The 13,717-nt window shown below is 38.7% G+C and overlaps 1 protein-coding gene across 1 annotated transcript in view; it reads right to left on the bottom strand.

The window, feature by feature from the left end:
- LRP1B (LDL receptor related protein 1B) overlaps positions 1-13,717 on the bottom strand; it is a 556,160-nt gene that overhangs the window by 279,651 nt on the left and 262,792 nt on the right. Inside the window, exon 9 of the mRNA XM_062005148.1 lies at positions 515-737. Within this exon, the coding sequence (XP_061861132.1) occupies positions 515-737 (223 nt within the window). The remainder of the gene's footprint in view (positions 1-514; positions 738-13,717) is intronic.

Raw genomic sequence — 13,717 nt, 5'->3', positions numbered from 1 at the left:
TCTCCAAGATAAAGCAGCAATAACTCCTTCTCAAAGACTCACACAGTCTCAGATTTTGTATTTATGACTCCCAACATTCACATCAGCTAGGAAAAGAATCATTGCCATCAACAAAACGTGATTTAAGGGCATCCAGATTGGTCTGAACAGGGGAATAGCTTTTGCTGTTCTGATTCTTTCAGTTCTTGTGGCTGTTAGTTTCTTCTTCCTGAATTGGCAAGGATCTGTTCTTTCCCCTAGTATCTTTCCATCATCCCATATTTTCCCTCTTGGAAGTCTTTTACAATGTGGAGTGTGACTTAGATGGGGTGTTGATAATGAGACACTGCAGAAAAGCTCTTCCATAGGTTTCAAAATGGGCTAAATGTCAAATAAAACCAAACATGCAGATGGACCTTTTAGTGCCTAATGCATGTGAACTAAAAAGGGAAAAACCCATGAGATTACCGTAACATTATGTATGTTCATTTATTGATATCATTACTTTTTTACTAATTTGCAAATAAATACCTACTTGTTTGCCTTTAATTACTGTATGCCTCCTTCTCCCTTGATAGTCAACCACTTCCACGCTATCCAGATATATGTCAACCCAGTACACATATTTATTGATGAGGTCTAGTGCGAGAGCAGTTGGCTGTTCAATTTTAGAGTCTACTATCCACGTCCTGTTCATTCCGTCCATGTCACATCTCTCAACCTTGGCAGCATTCCCGTAGTCTGTAAAGAAAAGCTTTCTGTTGAAAGAAAATAAGATGTAAGTTTCAACGGGTGTGAGCAGATCACAAAGCTCCCGGTGGCAGTGTGCAAAGTAAGTTTTTGCTCTTCATCATTTCAAGGGGTTCACCTATCAATAACCCATATGGATAATCATACCATTACCAAAAAAATCAGCGTTGTCTTCAAACCAATTCACAGTTACACTGAGTTTTCTTTCCCATGGAACATAAAGGAGTTCTAAATGCATTTCCTCACACCACAGACACACCGTGTAATACTTACCTTTAAATGTATGGTTTTCATATGTACAGGGGCTACATTCAATCTTACATATCTCTTTAACTGTTATGTATAAAAAATGGTAAGGTAGGTACAAATAATAAATTGTGGCCAAACCACAAAGCACTTGATGGTTTGGAGAACAACTCATTGCATATGAGATGTAACAAATCCAGTGATCCACACTGCTGGGTTTTTTCAAAACATCACGAAATAATTTGAGTTGGAAGAGACCTTGGAGATCATCACGTTCCAATCCCCTGCCATAGGCAGGGACATCATACACTAGACCAGGCTGCTCAAAGCCCCATTCAAGTTCAAGTGGCCTTGAACACTTTCAGGGATGGGACACCCAGAACTTCTCTGGGCAACCTGTTCCAGTGCTTTGTCACCACATATTTATAAAGAAGACTCTTTGGTCTGTAGTGCATTTGTATCCAGTTTTGGAAGGACATTCAGGCTTTAAAATGTTTCCACAAATGCAATGAGTCATACCAACAAAGAATAATGGCAGACTATTAAAGACTTAAAACCGCTCCTAAAGCTTTCTAACCTGGTACTTGATTAACATTCACTGGGTTTAGTACTCACAAATCAATTTTGATTAACCTGGCAATATTTTAACAAGATTACCTACTTGTGAGGCTAAATTACACTTGTGAGCTGAAGACCACCTTGCCGTGACTTTAACACGCTCTAAAGAATACCCTGATTCCTAAAACTACTTTGAGAATCAGGATATCATTTTCCAAATGAAGTGAATTATCTCCTAGTTACTACCACTAATGGGAATAACACTGGATCAACGGTATATAAACCCTGAAATATCTTTATGTGAACAAGTAGTAATTTATAGCCTTGTAATCTTTCATAGAAATTGAACATTGCAATATGTTCCAGGCTGGAAAGAACACATATTTGCTAAAGAGCCAATGAGACCTATAACCTTTACGATTACCATCTTCAAATAAATAAGAATAAATTGAAAATGTGTTTTAAAAGTGCTTCATGTGCAAAATATGTAAATTTATGTTTAAAAAATCATTAAAAGTATTAAAGGCAGTAGAATTATCTATAGTGCACGTACAGCAGCTGTCAAATGCCACAATGAATTGATCACAGAATCATAAAATAGGGCTGGAGGAGAATTTGAAAGGTCATGTAGTCCATCAGCAGGCCATAAGGCAGAATAAACTTTACCTACAACATTCCCGAGGGATAACTCCGTTCCTGACAGGGATTTCTATTTATCAAAATAGTTCTGAATTCTTGTCATGTTCTTCACTGTAATTCTGTATCCCAGCTGTACTTTAAGAACACTTTAGAAACCACATACTTAACATTCAGGCCTGTATAAATCAAAATGTGCATACTACAGATGATGTGCAAAGTAGAAATTATGTTTGCAAAGCAAATGTTTAATTTGGAACAAAAACAACTCAAAAACTGTGTGTATATAGATGTATATAAACTTCTGTTTATGTATGCATGTATGTAATCAGCAATAACAAAGTCATAGAATCATAGAATGCTTTCAGCTGGAAGAGATCTTTAAGATCATTGAATCCAGCCTTTGTCCCAGCCCTATCAGCCACTAGACCATTTCCCTAAGTGCAACATCCATCCACGTCTGAAAGCCCTCCAGAGACAGTGACTCCAGCACCTCCCTGGGCAGCCCGTTCCAATGCCTCACAACCCTTTCGGCAAAGAAATTCCTCCTCAGATCCAGCCTGAACCTCCCCTGGTGCAACTTGAGGCCGTTTCCTCTTGTTCTATTGCTTGTTACTGAGGAGAACAGATCCGCTACAGCTTCCTTTCAGGTAGCTGTAGAGAGCCAGAAGGTTTCCCTTGAGCCTTCTTTTCTCTTGGCTAAACAGTCCTAGATCCCTTAGCTCTTCCTCACCTGAGACATGCTCCAAATCCTTTCCTAGCTTGGTAGCCCACCTCTGGATCCTCTCCAGCACCTCAGTGTCCTTCTTGTAGAGAGGGGCCCAAACATGGACACAGTATTGGAGGTGCAGCCTCACCAAAGCTGAGTGCAGGGGAATGATCACCTCCCTGCTCCTGCTGTCAACACTGTTCCTGATCCAGGCCAGGAGGCCCTTGGCCTTCTTGGACACCTGGGCATATGGCTGGCTCATGTTCAGCTGCTGTCACCAACACTGCCAGGTCCCTGGGAGTCAGCACACCGTACGTTTAAAATAAGTTGCTATGTATACTCTAGTCTACAATCTTCTAGGGATTTGATTGAGTTTATTTAATGGACCTTTGTATCTCAAGATTCAATAATTCAGATAAAACTCATTTTGTAATCACACAGCTGTGATGGCTGTGACAAGGCACACCACTTCCCCATCCCTGTGTGTATACAAATACACAACACACAGAGAGCAACCACCAAAATAATAATTAATTGCCTTTTACAACTATATTCTCTTTTCAGATCAGACATGAAATAAAACATTGGTATGTCAATAACAGAAGATCCAGTAAAGAGTATCTAATTTAAGATCCTCTTCCAGCTTCCAGCAATGGGGGGCTCATTTGTTTGTGTTCTAAATCTCTGTTTTGTATTAGTATCAATTGTGCTAATGAAGGTAGGATGACTTCATTTGTAAATGACCTGTTTTTTTCATTTTAAAAATCATGACTCTTCTCCTGAAGAATGATAAGAGTATAACTTTATCTGTTAACACAGAGGAAAAAGGCAGAACAAGAAAGTAGTTGCCTAACTGCTGCTGTATGATCAAAGTCTTCTGAAAATTAAATTAGGAAATTAAATGCTTTACCATGTAATCTTGAAATGCAATTCTGTATTTAAAGACCAGTGCAGATTTTTTAGAATTAGGTTTAAATCGTAATTGCATTTATATCACACCAAGCTGAGCCACAATTACACTTGGGAGTTCTCAAGGATACACTGCAGTGGCATTTATTTCAGCTCAAGACTAATTTTTCTGCTCACAAATGGTGCTGGATTTGCCTATCCGTTTTTAGCAGAGGGAGGTGAAATCTCGTATCAATTCACAGAGCAATTTCAACAGCAATGCTGATGGTGTGCATTCCCCTGTACAGCCCAAGCACTCTGCATTAGTACTGACCTTGAGGGACAACTGTGAGAGGGACAAGAAGAGAGTCCTCTCCATTACAGTCTTTATTTCCTCAGACTACCAGTGAGGATGCTAATTGAGGCTGCTATAAAAGAGTCAAACTTTTGGCACCAAATTGGCTTTTATTAAGGTGTGCTATCCTTTGAAAGCTATAGGCTTCTTTGTGAATAGAAATGATGAATATTCTCCTGGCTCTTAGAAACAGTACAAACCCCACGTTCTGCCCATTGATAACCAAGAACAAAAAGGGTCATCTCCTCGGTCAAGTACAGGTGCTTTGCAGCCATCCTAAACTACTCTTTTTTTTCAAAATCACAAAAGCACTTTTTTTTTTTTTTTTGACACAATGTTCCCTCCAGAAGCCCTTCCACAATGGTTTAATTGTTGTTCCAGCAGTTAGGAACACTAATCTAATCCACAACATCTAATAACTAATGGTCCCTTCCAACCCCTACCATTCTCTGATTCTATGATGTCCTCAAGGCTAAATTACACATAGTGATTTTTGCAGCACACTTCTTTGGCTTAAATCTTTTCACCTGTCTTCCCCTCCAAAGGTATTTCCAGATCGCAATCAGATTCTTCCACTTAGTGATAAGCAAGGAAAGTCAATCTTTCTCATCCCACGAGACAGGCTCTTTATATTGCTCTTCTGTGGAGTTATTCCAATTTTAGGTCATGTTATTGAACAAGCACGGTCAGCATTGGATGCACTGTTCCAGAGAGGAGTTCTCCAGTGTCTGTATGATGGCACTGTAACTTCCCCCCATCAGCTGGAGATTCAGCCATCACTGAATGACATTTGCTATTTTTACAGCTCTATTACACTGCTGATTTACAGTCACCCTCTCACCAGCTAGTACGTGCATCTCCTCCTGCTGATTTCCCAGCGTCTAAGCTGACTTTCTCCAACATGACCTGTTTCATAGCTTAATAACTTAGTCTTTAAAAATTATGGCTGAAGTTTTGCTAACAAGAGTTTGGTTTCAAACTAGGAAAAGACACGGAATATTCCCTCCAGATCCGAGCACCAAAATCTCTGCAACATTTAAAAATATCCTCACTGACAAACCCAATTGATTACAAATAACAATGAAGTCATGTTACCAAATAAAACTAATTCCAGAAGAGAAGAATGTCATCACAAGACAGTGAATTTCTCAATCCCTGTTCTCACTCCAGTGGTCACAGATTCATCTTTTCTTCATTACCAGGCCCTGAAAACATGTACAGAGGGTCTCGAAAGGCCAGCAATTCTTTCCTGACAAAGACATCTGTCCTTGATAGAAACTTCTTTTCAGACCCTGAGAGCTAATGTCTGCTGCCAAACATTGTACTCCTTTATCACCACTGGTTTTGCCCAGCAGCTTCTCTCTTGTCATTTGCTTTTGTCTTCCAAGCTTTCAGTCACCGCATTCATAATCCACCTCGTTAATTAGCCAAGAATGAAATATATTTTCCTCTTAAAGCTACATTTGGATGACTGAAAACTCTTAATTTTGCATGCACCTAAGAAGCTAAACACCATAAAGCACCATCAGACATTTGGGGGTCAAAATTTCACATTTTTGCAACTTTTTGGCATTAAAAACACCACCCATGAATGGAACAACGTTATAAGGAATTATGAAGCAGTTGAGTGTATTCCTGTGTTATTACTGTAAGATTTTATTCTTTATTTCCCTCCTCAGTCTCTCATTACTCTTTGTAATAGGGAACAGGTACACTTGTCACCATGTCCAGAATTCTAAACTGTTCATTGTGTAACTCACAAGCCAGCCTATTCCCAATTCTTAATGCCCCTTTAATTCCCAGGTTGGCTTTTAAACCTCAAGCACTGCTTCAGTGCACATACTGCACAGTAACCTCGATTCCTTATGAGGAGAGGCAGAACACAGTTTCAGGCATGCTCAATCAGGACAGAAGCACGAAGAATAATCCATTATATATCTGACAGTATGTTGTGGTTTAAGAGCAAATGCAAAAGAGGCTAAACAGACTCGGGTACCAAAACATGTTCATCATAGATATATCCAAATGACACACCTTCCTTGTTCTGCAGGAGGGAAGATGTGTCCTATGGAGATAAAAACTCCCACGTTAACACTACTGTCAACATGGCCCAATCTGTGCCAGCTGCCACATAGCAGTCAAATGGCAAAACAACATTTTTTGCCTCTTCATCTGTTTCTCTCTTCCCACCACTGCTGGGTAGGAAAAAGATAAAGATTACAAATGCACACACAATTAAAGGGAAGTACTTTCTCCTTAAGCTGAAGTACCAGAAAGGATGTTCTGAAGTAATTACAGGTTCACTATCTTAAAGTCAATCTGCTGGGGCACATTCTGAAAGGAAGAATGAGAGAAAGCTTGGTGGTTCACAGGGCAGAGTTAACGACAATGCAATATTATCGGAGGTGAATTATGGAAAGAAAGCTGCTTTCTTAGACAAAGTTACTGCTGCAAACCAGACCTATCTACATTAAAATAAAATACTTCAGCAGGAGCTAAGAGTAGAAAGAGCAGCATTTAATTTTCAGAAATTACACTGGAAGGACCATTATCAAGACAGAAAGCCACTAAAGATATTCCCTTGATCTTGGGAAAATAAATGAGTGACAACAAATTAGAGGTTTTTTCTAATTTAGAAGAAGGATTACAGTGTGGAGAAAAACTCTGAATTGGAGAAATGGGGGGCAATTTAATTGGTTTAAAATCTAATGAGAAGACCATTGTTATTGAGTAGCAGCAGATAAGACTGTGGGAAAAGTTGTAGGCACAGAAAGATACAAAGTCAGACAACTAAAATCATGGGGATTGTGCGGAACAGGGAACCTTCTTCAGAGGAGGTGATCAGAAAAAACCTAATTAAAAGGAATGTGTGAAAACATCTGTACGATTTCCTGCTTGTAAATTCAAGCTTATGCTATGAGGTGATCTATTTACTGGATTCTCAGAAAGGGACTGCCACACAACCCTGTATCTGATTTCTCCTGCATTCGATCAAAATGAAGGTGATTTGATTTAATTGACATGGCATTTAATGAATAGTATGCTTTGTAGCATGGCCCAGGGTCATTTTCCCTTCTGTTGATGTTTAAGTTGACTTCTGGATTCAGTACTTTTCTTTGTAATCTGCATCTAAAGCAAAATAAATCAGCCACACTTCAATTTGAGTGGATTTTACTTTGTGATTCATAGGAGTGAAATTCTATTAAAGCTCCTCTGTGATTTCTGCAATGTAAGGGAGGACATATGTTCCAAATGTTCCTAGTATTCTGGAATTCTAGACAACTCATTCCCATTGCACAAGCGAATGCAGGCAAAAATCAGCAAAAGCTCAGCCCAAATGCCCCAGGGGAGACTGTAATGCCATATCTTTCTCTTTACAGGGAAATCATCAGCAGAGTTTTCATATTTGCAGTAACGAGATGACCTGGGCACCAAACAGGGTAAGCAGTGGTGAATTTGGGGATGGGTTAAAAAGATGCTAATCTGGTTCACTGCTAAAACAGCTACAATTTGTCATAACCTGTGGAGTCACTATTGAATAGAGCAGCATAACATGGGGGAGAAAGAAAAGTCCTGCAGCTACTTTCTTCTCTATATTTTTGCTATGAAAACTGTCCATCTATAGACACACAGCTAGTATTAAGGCAAATTATTTTGCCACCAACATCAACTCCCTCCAATATAATTTACTTATATGTGGTATATGTGGGTAATTTCCTTACCCACACAGAAATACAGAGTTTTCAGACACATTCTAAAGTGAATATAACATGATACTTCAAGACTGTGATTTGTTACATTGTTACATCTATACTATTGTTTTAGCTTATCAAAACAAAACCCTGCGTACAATTTTTCAAGGTTGATGCTTTTCACTTTTGAGAGGATAAAAGCCTTCACTTCCTATCAGATCAAGCTTTTTAGAGGTCATAATGACTCTTAAAAAATTTTGGCCCCTCCCTTTTCCAGCAAATATTCTTTCTCTGCAGAGAGGGAACTGCAAATGGCTCTCCAGTGTGCCTAACATCCCTGGATGCACAAGGAATAATAGATGTTAGTAAGATGTACAGATAACTTCCTACCTTATCATATCTTTTCACAGATTCCATTTTCTCTCAGAAGCTATAGTTCTTCCCACACAAAGTAAATACATAGCAAATCCGTATCAACATGACCATATTCTCTTTCGTGCTCCTGTTATGAATAGGTTTCTCTGCATGCTCAAAAAATGCACTCCTGGAATATCACGCCAGTAAATCAAAGGCCAGACCCATAGAAATGAAAGCACAATTCATAGGTTTTGCTACAGGATAAAAATGAAAAGAAAGTTTTTCTTAAACCCATTCTCTCCTAATAGTTCTTCCCTCCACCAACAATAACAGCTATGAGACGTACTCTTGACTAACTGCATCCTTTAGCAAATATCAAATTTATACGTGCTTAATCTGCTTTCTAAATACAATTGTGTATCCTTTCATTAGAGCCCTGTAATTACCTGCAATACAAGAAAAAGCAATCATGCCTTTTCATTGTATTTCTCTTTCTTCTGAACAAAAAGATGTTCTCTGAACTTTAGAAATTTATTCCCAATCTACAATTTTATGAAGACAATCAAACTTTAGCTTTTATGTTGCTTCCCCTCCCTTCCCCATAAAAAGTTTTAGTAACTCTTATTTTTCAATGAAAACCACATTTTAAATATATTCATGGATTCATTAAGGGCCCTGAAAGTTTTTGATTTGTCAGGTTATTGCCACTCATCTGAAAACGTATGGATTTGGATTTCATTCACATGCAGAAATCTGGAGGGCTGTACATGTACTTCCCTGTGTGTTACTACTAGCCCACCAATTAGAATAAGAATGAAGAAACATTGATTATTCCCAGTTTATGACAAAACAGCTGTGCCAAATTGCTGTCGTGATCCATTGAGAAAATTCATTTTTCAAAGACACTCAAACTATCCTGTAACATGGTTTTGTGTCATCACTTAAGTAGACTTTTAATGTGACAGCCAAATACTACCATGACACGTTTGCAATATATTAAATACAGTGTACACAACCCAAAACTATTTGACTAACAGACTTTTATAGTTCTAAAATGTGTGTGTACATCCAAATCGTGCACGTGCTGCTGTTAGATATACTTCAACCTGTAACTGTGCCTGGAGACAACACAGACAACACAATGATGGATATGGCTCTTGGATTATCCTGATTAATTATTTGTGAGGATTAGACAATTTCAACTGCTGTATACTTTATCAAATATACAAGATGCACTGAAATAAATCTGGCATTGAGACTTGAACTTCTGTTTCTTCATTGGAAACTCAAGGCCTGACATATATGCTATCCTTCAAAGTCAACTACAGATATACATTTTTAATGTAATTCTTTTCTCTTACTCTGCTTTGAATGATTTCTGGAGCAATAAAGTGGTGCCACTTGACCTTTTTACAGGAACTCAAATACACAGCAGAACACACATATTCAAAGACTTATTTCCAAGATTTAATTAGTATTGTACTGAAGCTCCTAAAAAGAAAACAGTACTTTACCTGAAGCTATTTAATTTTCACAAGATATTATTATATGCAGACTATTTTTTTTCCCCTTCCACTTAATAAACAACCCTTTCCTTCAGTTGCAAAGAGATAATTTAAAAAGTGACTTTCTAAGACTGGGATTGTGGGTGGCAGGGTCAGGGGGGAAGTTTTCATTAATTATTCAGTACTTGTAGGGGGGAAAAAAAAGATATAAAAAGAAAAAAAAAAAAGATGATTCCTGAAAGTGTTTCTGGCTTGCAGCCTGATGAAACTCGGTCTAACAGGAAAGCAGGCTGGAGCTCAGTAGGTTTAACTTCGGTCTATGAGCTAAGTTCAGCTTTGGAGCGAATCAGGACAGAACTAGCAGTAACTTGTTTTTTAAACATGACTTTCAAGACACAGGTAGCTATTACGTCCCAAACACAATCCCACTTCTCTGAAGTTTGAGACATGGCCCTTTCAACACAGCTTGAGAAATTTTAGTTATACCAACTATCTGGCACTATGAAATGCCAAAAAATATATCACAGAATGTTAAGGGTTGGAAGGGACCTCGAAACATCACCCAGTCCAACCCCTCTGCCAGAGCAGGACCACCTAGAGTAGGTCCCACAGGAACTCATCCAGGTGGGTTTGGAATGTCTCCAGAGAAGGAGACTCCACAGCCCATCTGGGCAGCCCCTGCCAGTGCTCCCTCATCCATTCAGTTTGTCAAATTTGAAGTCTTGGGTGTTTTTTTACATCACCTACATCTATCACAATCTCGATGTCCACTTTAAAAGAAGAATGCTTTGTCTTCAAAGCTGTGATTTGTCAACCAACTTTATCTATTTAGATTTAGAGAGAATGAAGAAGACAGCATTTTTTCAATGTTAATTTATTTAAAATTTATTATTAATGTGAAAAACAAATTATAACACTCCTGCCTTGGTATTTTATGACCTATACGAGATTAAATGTCAGTAATAGCTGGCATTTGAGAACCTGCCTCATCCATCTTCTACATAAAATTCGACAATAATCATCATTACATAGGATTACATTAAATTAATCAAAAATCCACAGTTTACAAGCTTTCGGAATCTCAGGGCTCCTCCTTCACAGACAGGCCTGAGGAAAGGCTACGTTTATAATTAGAGGTGTACTCTTCAGACCTCAAAAGGTTCAGATCTCAGTTTTGAGAACTGATGATTTAAAGACCTGATGAAACAGCAGTAAACAGCAAGGATGGGGATTTCTTCTTTCCCACAAATTCATGTAAGAAGAGTTTATCACGCTATTCTACATTGCTGGAAGCTGCCAATGGGAACTACCAGTGCATGCTTGCTTTGTTCTTACCTTCTCATCTAAACATTTCCTTTTGCTACAGTTATGAAAAGTCACATCTAGGATGCTATGCTCAGGGATCGTGCTTTAGTGCTACTGTCCTCAAAGCTCTTGGCTTAGGTTTAAAGTAATTAAATATAATGAGTGGCATCGAAGCTGAAGGTTTTGCTGTAGAACTAATTTGTCAAACATTACACTTTAAATTTATATTTTAAACATACAGATATAAAATTTTAATTTACATAAGGAATATACTTTAAAGAAAACTTTACACATGCTTATAATTTCACCTTATGCCAGAGGCAAGCATATATATTTCATTTTGATCTACATGGGCAAACGCTGCTAACCCAATGAATCCCTCAGCCAGTTTAAACTGTGCATATGGCTATTTACCACAGCATAGAATGGAAATGAGACTGTCTGCATTTGACAGCATTGGACAGAGCTGAACTTTATTTCAGCATGCAGCTTTCCTTTGGGATGAAGCAGTAAACTGTGGAGGCTAGGGAATCACTCCCATCTAATTGATGACTCCAGTCTATGAACAGCAACAGGTTGGTACTCAATGCTCACCCAACAAAAACTGTATCTTCCCCAACCTTAACTGCTCAAAATGAATAAAACCAAGATTCTCATCCAACACTTGGAAACCTCCTTTCTTTAATGTTTTTTTTTTGAATAAGGTAAAACATTCTGAACATATTAGAACTTGCCCTACTATCCTGAAGTTTCTGATCGAGTATCTTCTGCTGGAGAGAGGGATTTGGACACTGCCGGTCTACTGTGGGTCTGCCAAGCCTGTAATGTCTCCACCACAGATTCCTAGCTAGAGCATGATTAAATGTCAGCAAGAACTGAATTATTTGATGCCATACCTCATCATGGCATTTGTCAGCAAGAAAAGAAAAAAAAATGCTGCTCATTGTTGCCATTAACTATCAACTAAACAAGTAATTTCCTCCCTCAAATTGTACTTGCAAGTTCAATTAAAAATGGCAAACTAACCAACCAACTCAAAGTCTGGCCTGAAGCAAAGATCACAGACAGTGGATTATCAAGTTAATAGAAAAAGCAAGCATTATCCATACAAAATAATATTGGAAGCATTGTATTTGCATTATTCTATCTGTTCTGAAATCAAGGCCTTTGAGGTTTTGATTATATTCTTTCACTACAAAATAAATTCAGTCTTGGTTAAATGACAATTGAATTGATTAACATAACACCAAGGGGAAAGCTGTAGTGTTTTTGTTGCTTTCTAGTGTTTTCTATTCTTGATCTCCTAACCTTTAATTTGCAGCAGCTAGTCTTAGTGGGAAGGCAGAACTATTCATAGCATTACTAGTAATTAGTGCCTAAACACTAGAACTAGTATGAAACTGCTAGAAAACTGATTGTTGTATATATGGCAGGATTTAGAGCCAAAGAGTGCTGATTTGAAACACCAATATATAAACAACTGAAGGATTTCAATTTTGACTTCCAAATATGGCCATAATTGAGAGCCCAAACTTAGAATCATAGAATGGTAGGGTTGGAAGGGATCTTTAGAGATCATCCAGTCCAACCCCCCTGTAGAAGCAGGGTCACCTAGATCAGGTCGCACAGGAACATGTCCAGGCGGGTCTTGAAGACCTCCAAGGAAGGAGACACCACAACCCCTCTGGGCAGCCTGTGCCAGGGTTCCCTCACTCTCACAGTAAACTTCTTTCTTTGGTGTTGAGGTGAGGGAGCCCTGGCCCAGGCCGCCCAGGGAGTATGTGGAGTCTTCTTCTCAGGAGGTTTCCAAACCTGCCTGAACATGTTCCCGTGTCCCATGATCGAGGGGAAACTAGCAGAGTCCTTCTAGATGTCCTTCCCAAACCCTATCATTCTATGGTTCTCTGATTGTTATATTTCCACTGTGGCAGAGAAGTTACACAAATAATAACTGTCCAAAAATGTCCATGTATGCTACTCTACTTAGCAAATGTTCTCAATAACTTTTCTTTAAAGTATTATTGAATGCTATGAAGAATACAGAAATGTTTCTGTACAAGGTAGCACCTAATAACAAGCAAATACTGATGGAAGTTTGGCAGTGAATTAATTCAGGTAATGCATTTGGATGTTCAAAGTGATTTTACTTGAGCTGGGGCATGGAAACACGGTGTTGCACATAGTGCACTCGGGCACCTATATCAGTGAAAAGAAGGAACAGTTACGGTACTCTAATATTTTATGGCAAGCCACAGGACATGAAACAACACATTTTGTGTTGAGGTATGTTGCACATGGAGTCATCCTGTTATCCATTCTTTTTGCACTGACAGATAGATATGCCAATCAGAAGCCTGAATACCCTGATGCAGCAGGAATGGATCAGAGCTGTTCCAAGTGAAAACACCAGAACAAGAAAAAATGAGGCACTGAATGCTTTTTGCAGCCACACACTGTAGTCCAATCAACTAGCCCCTCATTTCTTGGGAGCACTTCCAAAACACTTTCATGCCTCTTGCCAAGCTGCAAATAGCTTCTCCCAGCTGAGCATTGACACAAAGGTGGATTCCCTGCTCAGGAGACCACAAAGTAAGCAGCTACAGTACTTCTAACAGGGAACTAAGGCGTATTTCCACAGCTTTCTGTTTCACTAACACTTACCATGACATAATAACAAATTTAGGGCATAACTCAGGAGTTCATGCAGCTGTTTGGAATTTGGCAGTACTGTCACTTT

This window comes from Colius striatus, chromosome 11 (genome assembly GCF_028858725.1).
Source record: "Colius striatus isolate bColStr4 chromosome 11, bColStr4.1.hap1, whole genome shotgun sequence".
Taxonomy (NCBI): Eukaryota; Metazoa; Chordata; class Aves; order Coliiformes; family Coliidae; genus Colius; species Colius striatus.
Note: the sequence above shows the minus strand (reverse complement) of the source record. Positions and strands in the feature narration are given on the sequence as shown.